The 20,583-nt window shown below is 43.5% G+C and overlaps 1 protein-coding gene across 2 annotated transcripts in view; it reads right to left on the bottom strand.

Moving 5' to 3' along the window:
• The window catches only part of draxina (dorsal inhibitory axon guidance protein a), a 35,787-nt gene that overhangs the window by 10,832 nt on the left and 4,372 nt on the right, over positions 1-20,583 (bottom strand). Inside the window, exons 2-4 of one of the 2 annotated variants that reach the window (XM_056274815.1) lie at positions 15,232-15,739; positions 14,641-14,870; positions 9,945-10,065 (exon numbers count right to left, since the gene is read on the bottom strand). In XM_056274815.1, coding sequence (XP_056130790.1) covers positions 9,945-10,065; positions 14,641-14,870; positions 15,232-15,715 — 835 coding nt within the window. In that variant the 5' untranslated portion in view covers positions 15,716-15,739. The remainder of the gene's footprint in view (positions 1-9,944; positions 10,066-14,640; positions 14,871-15,231; positions 15,740-20,583) is intronic. The other variant, XM_056274816.1, reaches the window with a different exon arrangement.

Below are 20,583 nucleotides of genomic sequence, written 5' to 3'. Positions count from 1 at the left end.
TTTCCATGTGATCTCGACAGCCTTCGCATACAGGGCTTGGTCAAAGACACAGACAATCTTCCTCAGGCCTAAGCACTGCATGATGCTCAGTGACTGGTTAAGCACCTCGTTGACAGTAGACATTTGTGTCGCTGGAGCATTGATGGTAGGCAGATAGCCTATATTGTCGGGGATGACCGTCATCTCTCCTCGAGTCAGGATGTTGAAGCCTGTCCAGCTGCTGACTGACTGTTCTTCTTGTTGTGACATGCATGCTAGGACCCAAAGAAGGTTTTTCTCTCTGGCAAGCTTAGTATTGGCTGCAGTATCGGCATCTGACTTTTTGCTTTGTGGTGGCCCTACCCGTTGTCCAGCATTGTAAGTTGGTAACATTGGTGGGGGTCCATCAATGCTTCTCTACTTTGTTTTGGGAACAGTGGGCATGGGTTGGACAGGAAGTGGGTTGACTGGCTTTGCTTGCACAGCAATCCCATTGACTCTGTGAGATGTTCCCTCACCACTGACAGTTTCTTCAAGACGGTCGATATTGTCCCAGGCTAAAGTTGTGAATATGCCAGGATGGATGTTAGCTGGAAGGGCAATGCCACTCCCTGATGATGAGAGTTTCTGGAGACACAGGGCAGTGTTGATCTCTTCCATCTGTGAATAGGACACACTGTGACCAAGTCGGTTGAGGATGTTTATCAACTCTACATTTCCTGTCAACGATTTGACACTGAATGGCAGAACAATGTGCTTGGAAGGCTTGGTATTTCCACATGTCACTGCATATACTATGTCATGGCCAAATGACTGCAGAAGGCACTGCACTCTCTGGGATGCATGATCAGGATCATTTGAGCCTGTGAGTAGAGAGTACAGGAAGATAATGAGCGACTCTGGAATGGTAGGATATTCTGCTTCTGGTTTGACTTCAGGCGGCCAGGTTTGAGGAACATCTTGACTTTTAATGTCTGCTCTCAATTTGATGGCTGCTTTGGCTATAACATCTTGTGCACTGACACTTTTCAGGGTCTGCAGCTCCCTTTTGAGAGACTGATTTTCTTTGGCAAGTTCCCTCATGGACAAGTTATCGGGATAGAGGAGGAATTTTCCTTTCTCATCAGGGAATATCTGCAAGGCTCCAGCAAACTCACTCTCCAGGTTTCGCCTTATGTGCTTCTTGGTTGATTCCTTGACTTGGGCAATGCCTTGGGAGTTCATTGAAGCTACCAGTCTAGAAGAGAGATCAGTCATTGTCATCACTTGAGGATTGCCAAAAAGCTCCATCCTGATGAAGAGGAACAGCTCATTGTATGCCTTATTCACAGCAGCTTCATACTGGGCTGCAGCATCATCATCTTCATTGCTGGCAACCTCTCCTTTGGAAACCTCTTCTTTGGTGTAAAGTCTATAGCATGACCTGTGGTAGTGCCCTTCAGCTGCTACAAGGTCTCTACTCACAATGGCAAGGATTCTGCTGTCCCTTTTCTTTGTGGCTGCACTCCTGATCTTTGCATCAGCTCGCAGTTCTCGACACTGCACCAGTACTTCTCTCGTATTCTGTCTCTTGGAATATTTGCTGTTTTTCTGACAAAATATGCACTCTGCATCATAAGTCCTAGATGTACTTGGAGCATGTCGAGCTACTCTCTTAGATTGTTTCTCTTCAGCAGAGACACAACTTTTCTTTTCTTTTCTTTTGCAAGGAGACCATCAAGAATTTGCTTCATAGTGAAGATACTGCGACACTTTCTGTGGTAGTAGATTGCTGGAATCTGTCCCTCAGGAATGCCTTTTGCCAGTTTCAAAACTGGTGCATGATTTCGTATCTGAGCTGCCCTGAGCAGAGTTCTCCATGAGTCGACACTCTGTAGTGAAACCAGCTTATCTGTATCATCAGAACAGTGGATAATGCACTCCACCCGTGGGCGCTTTGGTATTGGGTAAAAACTTGCTTGTTCACCAGTGGCCATATTCAGTCAGTTTTCACCTGCCACATACAAACAAATACATGTAACTTAGGTGTATGAACACTACTAAAACAAAGTTTACTTTGCTTCACCAGCGTCATATTACCATTATTTATCTTACATAGCCACAAATAGATACATTACCTAGTTGCTATGCAACAGCTGTATTTTGTCCACATGAGGCCGCTAAAATCAACACAAGATGAAAGTTCCTCGTAGCCACTTTAACTAATCATATCAACATATACATTAAAAGAACACGCTAACATTATGGGAAATTAGCTTACAATCTTCTCCAGAGTGAGACAAGAAGATAGATACCAGTTTCCTCTATATGTGTTTAGTAGAAAGCTATCTGGCTGCACGTTAGCCTAGCTTAGCACAATGAATGGAAGTACACAGTACTGGTTATCCTTGGTTGTTGGCCAACTAAGAACTGTCCCAGAGTTTAAGCTAGGCTAATCAGTACCAGGGGTGTTGAAATGCTATATTTGTAAAAATCTGGGCAAATACACAATCGTGAGAGGCACAGAAACAGGTTTCCTGAAAGAAAAATGAAATAGCTGCTCATTTGGAAAGGTTATCATGTATTATTTTACTTCTGTTAGTGTACCAAATAAAATGGCACCAGTGAAGTTGTGTCACCTTGGGTGATATCGATATCTGGTCTGACCCATGGACGAACTGGCTTTGGTCTAGTTAGTTTCTTAGTAATAATGGCCTTCTAATTTAAGGTTCACAATCACCTCACACAATGAAATAGTATGGGTATATTATACATTTCCTGAATCTTTACAGTCCTGTGAGTATTCCAGTTTTTGTGTTTTGTGTCCCTGATATTCCTAGATGCCACAGGGCTAAAAGAAAGTATATAGTTTAGGCGAACATTGCAGAAAGATGTGTGTTATTGACGGGTTGAAGAGCTCAAGTGACCTCTATATTTGTGAGAAATATCCACAACAGGGCTTGAATGAAAGCTAAGAAGGTCCCCTTTAAAATGATACCAAAGACAATATTATAGAACATTGAAAAATGTCCTGACCATGAGGCTAAACCAGGATATGCACCAGCGTCTAAAATGCAATTTACTTTAGGGGGTGGTTAACTTCATGAGCTGATAACTGTGATACAGCTGCCACTCAGGAATGGTTATCATACCAAAATATCATCTACAGACATGGATCCTTTCAGAAATTATAAGTAAGTTTTGCCACCTTGAGTGTACCGAAATAGGAAATTTTGGGCTCTGGCCCATGGACTAATGGACCAGAGCATTCTGCGGGGGTATCTTGCTTAAGAAAACAATTTTGGAGGAGACATTTTGCATTCCAACTTTAACACTTATGGTCAGTTGTCGAGGTTAATAACATAATTTTGATTGTTGTCAATATCTATGGTTTCAATTCTAAAGCAGGTAATGATCAGCTACTTGATTCTTTGGAAGGTAAACTGGCTTATTGGGTATTTAATTTCCTGATGCTTGCTTACTAATAGGGGGTGACTTCAATGTCGTTATGAATGAGGTTAGTGATAGATGGCCTCCAGGTCGTCTCTCAGACTCCAATTCTACTTTAAAGCTACTTATGAGCAGGTTTGACTTAACTGATATATGGAGGGATAAATTTCAGAATAGTAGGATGTACACCTGGAGCAATAAAGACTGCACCAGACGGTCACGTATAGACTTCTGGCTTGTCTCTAAAACTTTAAATAAAGGCAGCATTACAGTCAATATTTCAAAGACACCATAAACAGATCACAGAGTTGTAACCATTAGTATTAATTTTTTCTCTAACCATTAGTATTAATTTTTTTCCCTGGTGAATATGGGTTAAAGAATTTCTCCTACTGGAAAATGAACAGTTCCCTATTAAATCACAGCAGTGTAAAACAAGAGCTGGAAAATCTTATTACTCTCTACTGGAACAAAGCTCAAAGAGAAGGAATTTTTGGAACTAATTGGGAGCTCCTTAAATTTGAAATTTGTAAATACTTGAGGAATTATGGCAGCCTGCTAGCTAAATCCAGGCAAATCTCAGAAGAAGAGGTTATTTCAGAAATCACATCCCTGTCTAATGTCCCACCAGAAAATTTATCTGAAGAGGAGAGATTAAAATAAGCTGAGTTACAAAGCAAACTAGATGACAGTACAAAATGCAAGCAGAGGGAGCTTTTGTAAGATCTAGGCAGAAATGGCTAGAGCAAGGCGAGCAGATGTCTGCATATTTCTTTAATTTAGAAAAATCACAAGCCAAGTATAATTCTGTCCTGCAGTTGAATATTGCAGGAACGGTTACTGATAATAAGAAACATACCTCAATGGGGATGTTATGTCAACATTTTCTAAATATTTGGATGGTGTAAATTCAATTAGCCAGGAGCATAAGTTAATTTATGATTCTCCAATTACTATTGAAGAAGTAATAGATGCCATAAATCATCTAAAAAAATAAGTCACCAGGGAATGATGGAATCAGCTCTGAATTTTACAAGCTTTTTTTCTGAGTTGCTAGCACCATTCCTTTTGAAATCTACATTTCCTACCAGCATGACACAGGGTGTAATTTGTCTAATACCTAAACCAAAAAAAGATTTGCTTATAATTGACAGCCCATTAGTTTACTCAATAATGATTATAAACTGTTTGCTATTGTGTTTGCCACGAGATTTAAAAGTGTTCTGGACTCAATTATAGATGGAAATCAATCTGGATTTATGAGTAACAGACATATTTCCAATAACATAAGACCGGTTTTTGATCTTAGTGATTATTCTGAACTGATTACTGACGACAATTTTATACTTTTTCTTGACTTTTACAAAGCCTTTGACACAGTTGATCACCCCTTCATTTTTTTATTGTCTTGAAAATTTTGGATTTGGAACATACTTTTTTAATGCAATGAAAACCCTCTATGCAAATGGTAACAGCTCTGTGAAATTACTAAGTGATGGTACTACTCAAAGATTCTGTCTAGAAAGAGGCATACGGAAAGGCTGTCCGGTCTCTGTTTACCTCTTCTGTATTGTTGCACAAGACTTTTGTCACTATATAAAATCAAGTAACTTAGAAGGTGCCTCTATTGCAGGTAGAAATATTTTATTAAACCAACTGGCAGATGATACACCTTTGTTCTTGAAAAATGCTCTGCAGGTAAAGCCTACAATCAAAATTATTGATGTATTTTCAAAAGCTTCAGGTCTATGTCTGAATTTAAACAAATGTGAGTTATTTGCTTTAAAAAGCTGTGACATAACCTCTATTGATGATATACCTGTCAAGGAAAGGGTTAATTATTTAGGCATTCTTGTAACCAAGGATCAACAACACAGATGCACTGTTAATTTTAGTCCGGTCGCTGGTTAAAAAGATATCTGTCCTTGAAGGGACGTGTCCTATTAAAAGCCGAAGGTATTTGTAGGCTTGTTTATGTTGCATGCTCTCTTTTCCGTGATAACAAAACTGCCAAAAAAATTGACCAGTTGCTTTTTTTTTTTGGTGGAAAAATCGTATATATTACATCAGAAAATCTGTCGTTATCAATTCTTGCAAAAATGGTGGTCTTGACTTTTTGGACTTATCTACCTTGACAAACGTGTTTAAGATTAACTGGTTAAAGCATTTTTTTTTAAATGACTCTTCCATGTAGAACTAATAAAATACCAGTTAAACTATCAAATTTTCACAAACAGGCTTTATTGGCATGGAAATTGATTTACATGAACAATTTCTCACCACAACATTATTATATCTGGAATAATGGGGATATCTTATATAAAAATAGGAGTATATTTCTGAAGAATTGGTTTGATAGAAACATCTTTTTGGTGAGTCAACTGATTACCCCGAAAGGCCAGCTTATGAACTACAATGAATTCATCTCTCATTTCAATTTTCCTGTCACAATTAAGGAATTTGCTCTGATAATGGGGGCTATTCGTAATGGTTCTATAATTTTGTGCAAGGGTTTAGTTCAAGAAGATGTTCCTTTGGTTAATCCCGCTGATTCTCCTTGTGGGAAAATGTGTTTCTCACCATCCTGCAGGAATAATAACAAAGCAATTCGCTCTTTGTTTAAGAGTGAGGTTGTCATGAAGCCTTATGTCACTACTTATTGGAGCAACTTTGCTAAGAATATTCCTTGGTCAAAAGTGTTGTCATTGACTCACAAATACTTTATTACTAATAAGATACGAGAGGTTTCCTTTAAAATTTTACATAAATGTTACCCTGCAAAGCATCTTCTCAAGAAATTTAAGGCCAATATAAATATAAATGGTTCTTTTTGCTCAGCTCATCTAGAAACTGTGCCCTATCTTTTTTGGCATTGTCAACATTCTAGGACTCTATGGAAAGATGTTTCAAAATTTATTAGTGACTCCTTATACGTGGATTTTGCACTGTTAGTTAGCTTAGCCCCAGTGTCCGAGCCCACCGAGTGGATTAGTAACATGGTGATGGACAGCCAGAGAAACTGAGGATCTGCATTGAGCCCAAGACACTCAATCAAGCTTTGAAGAGGTCTCATTATGTAATGCTAACCCTTGAGGATGTGCTATATAAATTGCTCAAGGCTCGTATTTTCACCCTTGTCGATGCACATGATGCCTTCCTGCAATGTAAACTAGATGAGGACAGCAGTTACATGACCACATTCTGGACACCTTGGGGCAGGAAGCACTGGTTGAAGCTGCCATTTGTTGATGTATCCGTGGCCCCTGAAGTATACCAGCGAAAAAAGTGTCAACTACTTACTGGCAGGGCTCAGTGGTGTGGAACCCATCGCAGACGACATACTAATGGCTGGCTGTGGGGAGACAGATGAGGACGCCATACAGGATCACGACACAAAGATAATAGCACTCATGGAGAGGTGCAGAAAGGTCAAACTGAGACTGAGTCTAAAGAAGCTACAGTTCAAGGTCAAAGAGGTCAGGTTTCATGGGCACATTCTGTCAGCAGTGGGACTCAGGGCAGACCCAGAAAAAATCAGGGCAATCCAAGAAATGCCCCACCTCACAGACACCAAGGCAGTGCAACGGTTTATAGGATTTGTAACCTCCCTCGCAAAGTTCATGCCACGCCTTTCTGAGATATGTGAGCTGCTACGGAGACTACTAGACAAGGACGTGACATGGGACTGGCTACCCAAGCACAAAGCAGCAGCTGAGGAAATCAAGAAACTGGTCACAGCAGCCCTGATCCTGAGGTATTATGATGTGACCAAGCCAGTAACCATACAGAGTGATGCAAGTCAGAAAGGACTTGGCTGTTCTCTACTACAGGAAGGTCAACCACTTGTGTTTTCATCCTCAGCATTAACACCAACAGAACAAAATTATGCGCAGATCGAAAAAGAGCGCCTGAGCATTGTGTTCGCATGCCAGCGCTTTCACTAGTAGCTTTATGGGATCAGGGAGATTACAGCAGAAACAGACCACAATCCACTTTTCTTGATCTTTAACAAGCCCCTCCTCAGCACACCCAAGCAGCTCCAGAGCATGCTGCTCACACTTCAGAACTACACCCTCAAGGTAGTGCACAAGCCAGGCCCTGACATGCACATCAGCGACACATTGAGCAGAGCCACAGCAGCATCAAAGAAAACAGACACAGCATACACACACCATGCAGTTTGCAACCTAGAGAGGGCACAAGAGGACACTGAACAGATAAATCAAGCTGGTAACCTAAATGTCACCAGCCAGCACCTGATTCAGATCAGGAAGCATACGGAGGAGATACTGAAAGTGTTAGTGCTGCAGGGGTGGCTGGACCACCGAGAGGAAACTCCCCTAGCAATCAGAGAATACTGGTCAATCCAGAACGAGATCAGTGCACAAGATGGAGTATTTTTCAAAAGTCAACGAGTGATAGTTCCAAAATCACTGCGTGCAGAAATGCTGAAACGCATCCACGCCAGTCATGTAAGAGGTGAAGCATGCTACAGACAGGCCAGAGACACACTGTACTGGCCCAACATGCAAGGTGAGATTAAGGACTATGTGAGCCAGTGCTCAGCATGTAATCTATACTCACATGAACAACAGTGAGAAACAATGATGTCACATGCACTTCCCACACGGCCATGGCAGATCCTTAGCATGGACCTGTTCAGACAAGCAGGCAAAGACTTTCTGCTCATGGTAGACCATTACTCAGATTTCTGGGAAATAGAGCTGCTGCCAGATCTGTCGGCAGAAACCACAGTACTGAGGTGCAAAGTCCAATTTGCACGGCATGGGCAGCCTGACCGGGTGATAACAGACTGTGGATCCCAGTTTGGCTGTGAAACATTCAGGAAGTTTGCAAAGGAATGGGATTTTGAACATGTTACGTCATCACCCAGCCACCCAAAGTCTAATGGGAAAGCGGAGTCGGCTGTGAAGATGGTAAAAAAAAAAAAACTATGCAAGAAAGCTGCCAGTGCAGGTAATGACCCATGGATTGCCATTCTACAATGGAGAAACACACCCACAGAGGGCATGCACAGCAATCCAGCACAAAGACTAATGGCTCAGAGACTGAAGACTCCTCTCCCAGTCTCTGACACACTTTTGGAGCCAAGCGTTATCATAGGAGTCCCTGAAAGGCTGCAGGTTAAACACCAAATAGCCAAATTCTGGTACGACAAGTCAGCCATAGAGCTGCCCAAGCTGTCTATTGGCCAAGACATCAGAATGAAGCCTCTACCTGGAGACAGGACAGGCAGGTGGAGGAAAGGAGTGTGCCTTCAACAGGAGGGCCCCAGATCATACCTGGTGGATGTAGAGGGGACACACTACCGGCGCAAATGGGTGGACCTGAGACCAGCGGAGAGGGAGGCTCTCAGACACCATCCTGAGCAACACAGCAAGCAGCACAGTAGTCCGGCCCAAACCACAATGGGCAAGGATAAGGACGCCGACACTGTGGACAGTGACACAAGCGACCAAGAACTCAGCCCAGCCAGGCAAACTGACCTGTACCAGCCCATAGGCAGCTCACCACTCACAGTGCACTACAGGACAGCTAGTGGCAGGTTAGTGAAAGTGCGAAACAGACTGAACGTATAGAAAGGACTGGATTCTGGGTTATGAGTTTTTTTAAAGTTAGAAAAGTTGAAAGGAGGGAAAGAAGTTCTGAATCTGAAAAATATGGTTTATTGAGAGACTTAAACTCAGTTTATAGGTGGTTACCCTTACATTGGAGATACTCAGGCAATCAGTTATATAAGGGTTAATGTTAACTATAAAAAGGGAGATGTTAGATGGGACTGTTGGTCTAACCCCCTCCCCAAGCATTGTGTGTGAATGGTACACCACAGCAGGAAATAGGGATTGGGGTGTTACGTCATAGTCATGTGACTACAATAAAGCAGTCATGCTTTGTACATATGCTGCGGTCTCCATTGTGATTATTTACACAAACAGCTTCCCACCCGCAGACATGGCCAAATTGTGTTTGTGGGGGGATGCCTGACCAAGCCAGAGGCAACACGAGGATTCGAACTGGGATCCCTGTGTTGGTAGGCAACGGAATAGACCGCTACACTACCCGGACGCCCTTCAGTTCAGTCTTAAATACTTCCGATGATTGCCTAAATTTTTCTGTTGCTTAATGTATTGTCTTTTGTAACAAATATCAGTTTCCCTGTTACTGCCATGTGTGATTAAACAGTACAATTTCGGATGTGACTAATTGACCGAGTATGGTTTTAGATATCATGTAAACACAGGGAGTAAAGGCATGTCAAGTAAATGGTGGGTATAGAAATAAAGTTGTTCTCGAGATAGTGGCAACTAGATGCAAGTCAACACAATTGATTTCATGGTCTAAAAGCCATCGGTGCAGATATTTATTTTTACTTTTAAACTTCTGTGATTTATGTATTTTTACTGTGATTAGGTTTGCATGTGGAAACCCAGTTTTGAAAATGACACAACCTCATCGAAACTCAGACAAGATTAGGACTGTGTTAAATGAGTGAACGATTGTGGCTGAAAGCTGACCTTTCTTCCTGGAAGATGGCCAGGAGTCCACAGGTTTCATATCCTCATAGTCGGTCCAGTCAAACAGTGTCATGTCCAAAGTTGGCATAATCTCGCCCTGCCCCTTTCCTCGGCCAGACTTCTGGAAAAGGGAAAAGGCCTCATCACTGTAGTACACCTGACCTCACATCAGCGAGTACCTTTACATGAACACTGAAAGTAGATGGGGGTCTGCACACTTTTAGCCAGCTCCATTATGAGCTGGCAAATATGAACGTCACCTTCCATTTTTAAACAGTCGTGCTCTCCAAGTATCTGAATTAGCCAAATAGGACAGCAAGGACACGCATGAATTCAACTGAGATCCTGAGGTGTGTTTGTGTGAACAATACCGGCTGGGTTGTTGTCTGGCTTCTGTTTCCATGATAATCTTCACCGTATTCTGTTCATGCGTACCCGAGGACATTTGTGAGAAGAATTTAAAGATGGGTATCAACAACTAATGAAAAAGAGCTGACCGTAGCTAGGATGTGAGCCAATTCACAGAGTGCCCAGTACATACTCTGTGTTTTTAATAAAGCACATTTAAGTCTTGTGATGATGACGAACAGTAATTCTCTGTTGATTAATACAGACACCACACATACAGCAGGGTTTTACAGATGGTCAATTGACTTCACCATTATTTTGAGCAGTAGCCCCCACTGATACATACTTAACATACATACAGACACATAAAGCGCACACAAGGCATATTATACTTGATAGATGAAAAATGAACCCCCCCCCCCCCCGCTTTTTCTCCCCAATTGTATCCGGCCAAATTACCCCACTCTTCTGAGCTGTCCTGGTCGCTGCTCCACCCCCTCTGCCGATCCAGGGAGGGCTGCAGACTACCACATGCCTCCTCCGATACATGTGGAGTCGTCAGCTGCTTCTTTTCACCTGACAGTGAGGAGTTTCACCAGGGGGACGTAGTGCAAGGGAAGGTCACGCTAGTCCCCCCAGTTCCCCTGAACAGGCGCCCTGACTGGCCAGAGGAAGCGCTAGTGCAGCAACCAGGACACTTACCCACATCCGGCTTCCCACCCACAGACATGACCAATTGTGTCTGTAGGGACGCCCGACCAAGCCGGAGGTAACATGAGGATTCGAACCGGTGATCTCCATGTTGGTAGGCAACGGAATACACCGCCACCCGGATGCCCCAAAATAAATCTTTTTACATAAAATAATAGTAGTTTCTGCCTGAACTTGCAAGCTGGTGAACAAAAGTCCCAAACTGATGCACCAGTGCACATGAAGTTTTGGGGATTGCTTTACATGAAATAATCCACTTGAATCTGACATTTGCACTTCCTAAAACTCACATCAATGTGTCTTGATGCATGCTCAATAATGCAGGTAAGAACATCACAGAAAGTTGAATCAGTTCATCTGGACACAACATTTATTGAGAGAAACGTTTCATCACTCATCTAATTGACCTCTTCAGTCTCAACTGACTGCAGGTATCCCCACCCTTATGAATAATACAGTGGCATAACGACCAAAAAAAAATATCGGTTTCATATGCAAATTGCCATGACCATTAACTAGAGTTATAATGGCCATGTGTAATATTCATAGAGGATTGGGGAATAGTGCAGACTCCACAGTCTACACCCATCTACAGGTCAGTGGCCACTCATTCAAGGATGAGGATGTGCACATCCTCGATAGGGAGGAATGCTGGTTTGAACGGGGAGTCAAAGAGGCCATCTATGTTAAGGGGGGGGGGGGCTAAGAGTACATCTGTCGCCATCTTACAATACTCTGATTGCATCCATCCATCCAGCCATTATCCACACTGCTTATCCTGCTCTCAGGGTTGCAGGAATGCTGGAGCCTATCCCAGCAGTCATTGGGCAGCAGGTGGGGAGATACCCTGGACAGGCATCACAGGGCCAACACACACACGCGTGCGCGCACATACACACAGGGACAATTTAGTATGGCTGATTCACCTGACCAACATGTCTTTAGACTGTGGGAGGAAACCGGAGTACCCGGAGGAAACCCACACAGACACAGGGAGAACATGCAATCTCCACACAGAGGATGACCAGGGATGACCCCCAAGGCTGGACTACCCCGGGGCTCGAACCCAGAACCTTCTTGTTGTGAGGCGACCGCGCTAACCACTGCGCCACTGTGCTGCCCAGCTGTGATTGCAACTATTCCCCAATCCTCTGTGAATAGTACACATTGCCATTGAAACTCTAACGAATGCTCACGGTAATTTGCATATGAAACCCATCGTTGGTTTCGGTCGTTATACAACTATATTGCTTATAAGGGTGGGGATACCTGCAGCCAGTTGAGACTGAAGAGGTCACTTAGATGAGTGATGAAACATTTCTGTCAATAAACGTTGTGTCCAGGTGAACTGATTCAACTTCCCCGTGATTATCCAAAAGGCTGAACTTTGTGACACATCCGGGTAACATTATTTTGTGTGTTCTTAGCCATATATATTTCAGGTGTTAACTTTTTTTTTCTGTGTAATTTTAGGTGATCTGACCTGAGGGTTTTTTGTTTTTTGTTTTTTTTTGGAGAAAAAAAAAGTTTCGGTCTAGCTTCAATAGAGTCCCTGGGAAATTCATGTCATTGAGAACACACGTTGTACCATGCAAATAAAATAATGCTTTAATGTTCGTTCTCTTGATGACAACTCATTGGGTCTGCCATAAAACACAACTCCTTCGTGAATTGCTCAGCCTAACTTCAAGCAATAAAATCCATCCAAAAAATGCTTTACAACTTGCAATTCCCTCAAAAAGAGCTAACAAAATTACAATGACGGAGAGCATAATTACATCGGCAGACCCGTGAGAGGTCCCTTGGGGATAGCAGGTGAAAATTTGGTTTCTGGGAATCATCTATCAAAAATAAGGACCTGCGCCAGCCTCCTCGTGCACATCGATCCATACTCGTTTCCTCTCACCCTTAGGAAGTATATGGAAACCTCAATTAGATTAATTGCAATGGGATAGTAGGGCTGGACTGCTCATTTAGCCTTCAACAAGCGATCGAACATTAATTAAGTACCCATACACCGTGTCCCCATCAATGGACCTGGGTCCAGGCGAGGCGATCATTTTCTTCTGCTGTGGGCCAATATCTGAGGGCTCCCTGAATAAAGACGTCTCCTGGGTTCCCCGGCCTTCAAGGCAGCTTATAAACAGCATACCAAGCAGTCTGACAGACATCTAACACCAGCAGGACAGGGAAGCCACACAGATCCACCATGGCTCATAGTGAACATGCTGGATAAGACTGCTGGCTAAATGCTGTAAAATGTAAATTTCATGTAAATATTGGTGTGGTTTATGTTTCAGCTTTTCTTTGGACTGAAAAGGGGAGTGAGACGTCAACTTTTTTTTTCTTTACAATGACAATAGTGGAGCTGAGATGGATGCAGATTAGAGGTGACACAGTTGCAACAACGGGTCAATCCTGGGTCATCAAGGATCCATATGGTTCAAAACACAAAGGTCTCCATTACAAGCCCAGGCAGTCTAGTTTCTAATTTTTGCAGACAGTAAAAAAAGGTAATGGTTTGTAATCGACTCTGTGTACCAGTAATCACTGCACACATGTACACGTGTGTGTATGTGTGTGTGTGTGTGTGTGTGTGTGTGTGTGTGTGTGTGTGTGTACGTGTGCACGCATGCGTCTATTTGTGGAAGTCCCATTCTAGACAGTGTGACAGTGAACCCGCTGCCTGTGAGAGCTACCTAATTCTAAAGATTTTTACTTTTACAGGCTATTTTGGGGAGCTGAAGGGGCCCCTGATCTAAAATCTATTTCGGAGGCCATTACTCCCTCCGGCACTGTCCAGTTCAGCAGCAATGTCGTGGTTTTTTGTTGTTCTAATTTTCTGCACAGTATTTGTCGTCCTAGTCTTCTCAAATCTCCAGCAGTCAATAATAGGTTTAGCTCATTTGTGTTAGGTTAGAATTAGTTACGTTATGTTATGTTGTATCATGTCATGTCCTGTTGTATCATGTTAGATTGATAGATTCTTTATCGTCCACCGAGAGGAAATTTGTTGCCAGAGCCTGTACATCATAATAAAATTTCATGTCAGCATACGAGTTGTGATGTGTCGTGTTGTGTTGTGAGTTGTTAGTATGTGGTGTATGTGCGTTTTCACGTGTGTGCAGATTGTAGATGTATCATGCTGGGAGAAACTGACAGATGGCAAGTATTGTTCCTGTCACACTGCTGATCTCCCAATGCATGTGTCTGACATCTTGCACATAGGAAGGTGCAACATATCCAATACATGTTTTCATTTAGTCAGCATATGTAATAAAGAGAGTAGGAGGCAGTTATGGCGCACAAGCTACTCAACCCAGACACACAATTGTGACCCCCAGAGGCATTGATCTTATAACTATTATGCTGTTATTGCATTATGATATCTATCATATAATCCTATGACCAGAAGCAATTTAGACTGGGTCTGCTGAATGGTGTTTAAAAAAAAACCTACCGATTTCAGGTTCACCCTAAAAGAAGTGTAATTTTCTAAGATGAGCCATAAGCTTGGAGGTTACATAAAAAGGCTGTGATGGGCCCCATTTTCCCTTTATTTCCCAGGCGGACTGGAATCACACTGAGCCACAACAGAGGCAGCCTTTAAGAAGCATTCGGGCTTCGTTAGGGATACCTGGGGTTTGGTGGAAGCTGGGGGCGGCGTCGGGGGATGCTCGTTCATCACCGTGGTAACCGAGGAGGGGCTGGAGCCAACATTGGCGGCAATGGGGGAGGGGGGTTCACTAGGCGGGGTCATGCTGAGCGAGGGGGAGGTGGCAGAGGAGGAGGAGGAGGAGAAGGGAAGTTCATCGAGCAGATCCCTGTCCTTCAGCACAGAGCTCAGCTCCGGCTCCATATGAAACCCTAGACAAAGAGAGAGGTGGGGGAGGAGAGGAGAGGGGCTGTGTTGTGCCAATATTGATGATGTATGACCAGTGTGTTTCCCTTTGAGTAACAGGATGGGGTGTAATTCACTTCCAGCTCAATCAGGAGGCAACTGGATGCCCTCAAAAAACGTTGGCATAAGAAAGTTGCCTGACAGTATCATGAAACAATAGAAACCGATAAGAAGTTTGAGTCGTACACACCTTAGACAATACAGTCTGTAAAAAGACAACAACTTCTCTCTGGGGCTTACGCATATAATAAACTCTATCCTATGTGCTTTTTGAGGAATATTATCCCGAAAAAAATTCCAAAATGTTTGTAAAATGTGGGAACTAACCTTTTCCATAACGGCTCTTGTCACGGCGACTTCCGTGTCTCCTGTGTTCAAAATGGTGCCTATGTCCGTTCCCATGTCCATTCCCCCTCCCATGGCGTGTCCTCAAAGGGTGGTTACCCCGGACCTGGGACGGGTTCCTGATGCCGGTGCGAAGTCTATCTCTTTCCTTGCCAGGGCCCGCTTCCAGTCTCACTGGGCTCAGACCCTCCAGGCCAATCCCATCATCTTCAGGCCTGGCCAAGGGATGCAGGGGCCTGTGGGAGAGAAGCCCAGCTCTGCCTTTGGCCACGCGGGCCCCCTGGCTCCCATGCCCTCCACGGTCCCTGCCGTGTAAACCTTGCCCAGGGTATTGCAGGCCATTGCTGCCACCTGCTGAGGTCTGCGCTTGTCTCCTTTTGCCATGACTGGTTTCAGGCTCGGTGCTGTACGACGCTGCCAGGGTGGCAAGCAGGAAAGCCAGGAGCAGACACTGGGAGAGAGCCATTGCCTGTAAACACAGCGCCACCTGCTGTGTTGAGCGGGAAACAAATTGTCACATCAGTGGCACACATTGCGAAGTGGGAAACTTCATACAAATAACAGGCCTAGATTTGAACAGCAATGATAGTGAGTGTGCCAAGTTGGAAATAGGCACCTTGGTAAATGGACTGACTGTCTCAGATCCAAAACCAAAGACTGACTGAAATCCATGACACAAACAGTGTTGAAGAGACATACATTTGCAACAAAATGTTGATATTTTTTTTCCTGTTTGAAGCAAAAGACAAAGATAATATTTCTTAATATTTATGTTATGATGCTGGGAAGCAAAATGTAGCCTAGGTTAGATTTCAATCCCACGACCTGTCTAGTTTTTATTTGGGGGGCACTACTACAACAATGATGTTTTTTTTGTCTACCGTTTTAATTGTGGCCTAAATAGAAAAACTCTACATAACATGGAAGGGTACAACACATAAGCAGAGTCAGCATATTTTTTTCCCCTCTAACTACTTATATTATTTATTCCCCAGTGAAAAGAAATCCATTCATTTTTTTTTCTTTTTGGGCTGCTGGAAATGCATGGCATAAATTTATGTAAGCTTTCAACCTCACCCTCTTCAGTACAGCAGCCACTATCTGGAGCCCAGGGAGGCTTCCAGTACACATTTTCTCTTGTTGTCTGTTCCCCTCGAGTTTTTCTATTCGGCAAATCTTCTTCATCTGCAGCCTTTCCGTCTTTTCATTTTTTCCTCTTACCCATCTTCCAAAACCAGGCATTCGGCAGTCCCCAGCAGGGATTACTGCCACCCTGTTGAACAGACTCATCTACCTGAAATTGTATAGCTTCTAACAGGAAATGTAGACTCAGAGAGACATGTTGTGCTCATTTTTATAAATTACTTACTTGCATTTGGTCCTTCTCAGTGCAAAACTGCACTGCGTATGTTCTCTGTCACTGCCAGTTCAGTCCTACTTTCCATTACAGAAGTCAACATAACTGGAAGGTGTGAGAGGACCAAGGCATGAGCTTTATATTAGTGCATTAAAGGCTCAGCCTTTATGCTAACATGACTAAAACAGCAGCATTGAGTCTGTGGACAGGAGGAGTCGAACAGCAAGCTTTTTATTTTATTTTATTTTATCTTTCGACAAAATGACCCACACCTTGTGTCACAGTAGAGAGTGTGTTTTAATTGTGTTTTGAAGCATTAAAATTTGTATTTATAAAGAAATCAACCTGTATTTTAGTTACGCTCCATGGAAGAAGTCTAATTTCTAATCTTTATTTGGATTCCACCCCCCTTTTTTTTCTCCCCAATTGTACGCAGCCGATTACCCCACTCTTCTGAGCCATCCCAGTCACTGCTCCACCCCCTCTGCCATTCCGGGGAGGGCTGCAGACTACCACATGCCTCCTCTGATACATGTGGAATCGCCAGCCGCTTCTCTTCACCTGACAGTGAGGAGTTTCACCAGGGGGACGTAGCACGTGGGAGGATCATGCCATTCCCCCCAGTTCCCCCTCCCCCCCAAACAGGTGCCCTGAGTGACTAGTGGAGGTCCTATTGCAGAGACCAGGACACACACCCACATCCGGCTTCCTACCCGCAGACACAGCCAATTGTGTCTGTGACGCCCAACCAAGCCGGAGGTAACACGGAGATTCGAATCGGCGATCCCCGTGTTAGTAGGCAACGGAATAGACCGCTACGCTGCACGGGGACCCCTGATTTCTAATATTTTAGCTCTACCTTTCAGGAAACAATGCATTTCCTCAGTTTACTCGGTCCTCTATTTACTCAGGAACATGGTACAGTACTTTAATACTATAGGCTGCACCAGGGGGACAAAGGCTTATAAGCAGATTTTAATGGATCAAAGGAAATGCTTTCCGCACCATCACAAGGTAAATGACAAATTAAAACCTCCGCCTTTTTGTCGATTATGACAGTTTATGGAGAGGTACATGAGTATGATATAGCATGCTTTGCCCTCCTTTTTGATGGGTTGAGATAATCTATCGCCATAGAAACACAACATTATTACTGTGCTGTGGCAGGCAACTCCTTTGTGTCAAAAGACAGATGGCAGCACAAGGCAAACAGAAAATCAATGATGGAGATGTATTGGGCTTCTAGTGATGGTGTGTGCATGTTGGTTTTGTGAGTGTGCGTGTGTTTGCGTGCGTGCATGTGTGTGTGTGTGTATGTGTGTGTGTTTTATAGGGACTGGGGGTGTCAACAAGACATTGCCTCCTTTGTCACACTGACACACACCAGGTTGAAAGCAAGCATTCTGGGGTTTAGGGCAGGTTGTGTAGGTGTTTCTCAGAACAGGCCAGGGGCAGGGGGTTGTATATTAGAGTGTGGAGGAAACAAGTCAGGGGAAATTTGCTGTGCTATTGGCCGGCTCGGCCTTGGGAACTGAAGGCTGACTGCCTCAGTCCATCTGTGGGACTCAGACCAGCTGTGTGGTTTCTCAAACAACAGGGTGATGGCGGCTGCTGAGTTGAGACCGTTATCTCCGATGGTCCGTCAGCGTACCTGGACCACGGGGTGATCGTCTGTAACACACTCAACGTGTTTGGCCAGGCTCATGCGAGGTGTCGTTTACATATTAAGTGCTGCCGCTGTGACCTAGATGTGCATCCTTCAAAAACAACAGGACTAAACAACAACTCAAGATTCCTTTCTGTTTGGCATGAGCAGGCTGGTCCACAGTCCTTGATCTTATCTCAAAGGGGGCTCCCTGAATCCAGAAGTAACATCCAAAAAAAGGAAACGACAGAAATGTGAATCACAAGTTTTTTCATCCTGGTTGATCAACTCTGATCATTAGCCAAATTAGTTTGCTAACACAAGGAATGTGACCCGGTGGGATGAGAAAGCAACACCAAGGACATAACCCATTTGGCAGTAAAGGTCTAATAGTATTTCAGGATATCTCCCAAAGGGTATCTAAGTGTATCTATCTAAGAATATGAAGATGTTAAGGGAAGAATAAAAATCTCCTGCACACAGCGCAAAATCCAAAAACAAACCATGAACACAACGCGTTAGCCGTGTATGGCACCAGTTTGCATAATCCTTGTTTTTAATGACTCATTCTTGTCCTGTCAAGCCAGAAGGTTGGTGAACGCATCTAGAAACCATCTAGAGATGTGATGTCTCCATAGAAAGAGAATGGGGTTGTGTGTCGAACCGATCAACAGTGAAGGCCTGAATAGATCCGTCATCTGAAAAGAGAGAGCGAGTTGTGATGGAGTCACCCCGCATCTCTGCCCAGCAGAGCCCCTTTTTCCTTTTTGCAGACTTTGATCTGTTGCTAACAGGTGGTCTTTTGAAGAGACACAGGATGGGAGTGATAATGGAGCACGCTGGGTGGCATTCAGGGTTTGAAACGCGTTCTGCTGTGTATGATAAACCGCCTCCACCGACAACACCGCCTCCCACCAGACGAGGTACATAATGCAGCACTGTGTGATGCAGGGAGGGCCCAGCCAGCCATGCATCCGCTGCAGAGGCTATCGGGGGGCCCAACTAATATAATGGGGGTGTTTTGTTGCAAAATAACATATCGGCCGTCCAAATAAATGTTTAAATCCTGTGACTGACCGCACAGGATTAAATAAATGATGGTACTTTTTGAAAGGTAGGTGATAGCTAAAGTCCATGCCTGAAAACTGGATCCTTATTTTCATCAACTGACAAAAGTGAGCTTTATTTGAGGTTTTTTTTTTTTTTAAATACAATTGCTAGCCAGACAGACAGTCAGACAGAGACAGACAGACAGACAGACAGATAGAGAGAAGAGAGATAGATAGACAGATGAGGAGACAGATAGATCGAGAGACAGACGGACAGATAGAGAGACAGACAGACAGACAGACAGACAGACAGACAGACAGACAGACAGATAGATAGATAGATAGATAGATAGATAGATAGATAGATAGATAGATAGATAGATAGATCAATAGAGAGACAGACAGACCAATAGAGAGGGAGACAGACAGAGAGACAGATAGACAGATAGAGCGAGAGACAGACGGACAGATAGAGAGACAGACAAGACAGATAGATGGAGAGATAGAGAGACAGGTAGATCAATAGAGAGACAGACAGCCATAGCGAGATAAACAGACAGCTAGATAGACAGACAGAGAAAGCGAGACAGATAAATAGACAGGCAGACAGAGAGATAGATAGATAGATAGATAGATAGATAGATAGATAGATAGATAGATAGATAGATAGATAGATAGATAGATAGATAGATAGACAGACAGACAGACAGACAGACAGACAGACAGACAGACAGACATAGAGAAACAGACAGAGAGATACGGAGACAGACAGACAGACAGAAAGACCGATAGAGAGACAGCTAGATCGATAGAAAGACAGACAGACAGACAGATGGACAGACAGAGACAGACAGACATAGATAGATAGATAGATAGATAGATAGATAGATAGATAGATAGATAGATAGATAGATAGAGACAGAAAGACAGACAGACAGAAAGATAGATAGAGGCCTACCTGCACAGATGGGTGAGATATTAAGGAGTATTGAAGACAGCACAATGAGGTGCACCTTCGGTGATTATACCCAGACTGAGAACCACATTGGGTTTCATTTCACTGTCAGCCCATTCAAATAATAAAAAAAGCTGCTTCTTTACAATTCACATCTTTATCAAACTGCAGCATACAATATACGCCATTTCCTACCGATTGCGGAAGAGCTGAGAACAATATCTCCGTCCTGATCTAATGAAACTCAGAATCTATTCTCACCTTCGGGAGATTAAACCAAATTTGCTCCAGCCCCTATGTCACCGAACACAACTACTGACTATGAGAG

This window comes from Lampris incognitus, chromosome 2 (assembly GCF_029633865.1).
Source record: "Lampris incognitus isolate fLamInc1 chromosome 2, fLamInc1.hap2, whole genome shotgun sequence".
Lineage (NCBI taxonomy): Eukaryota > Metazoa > Chordata > Actinopteri > Lampriformes > Lampridae > Lampris > Lampris incognitus.
This window is presented reverse-complemented; position numbering and strand designations above follow the sequence as displayed.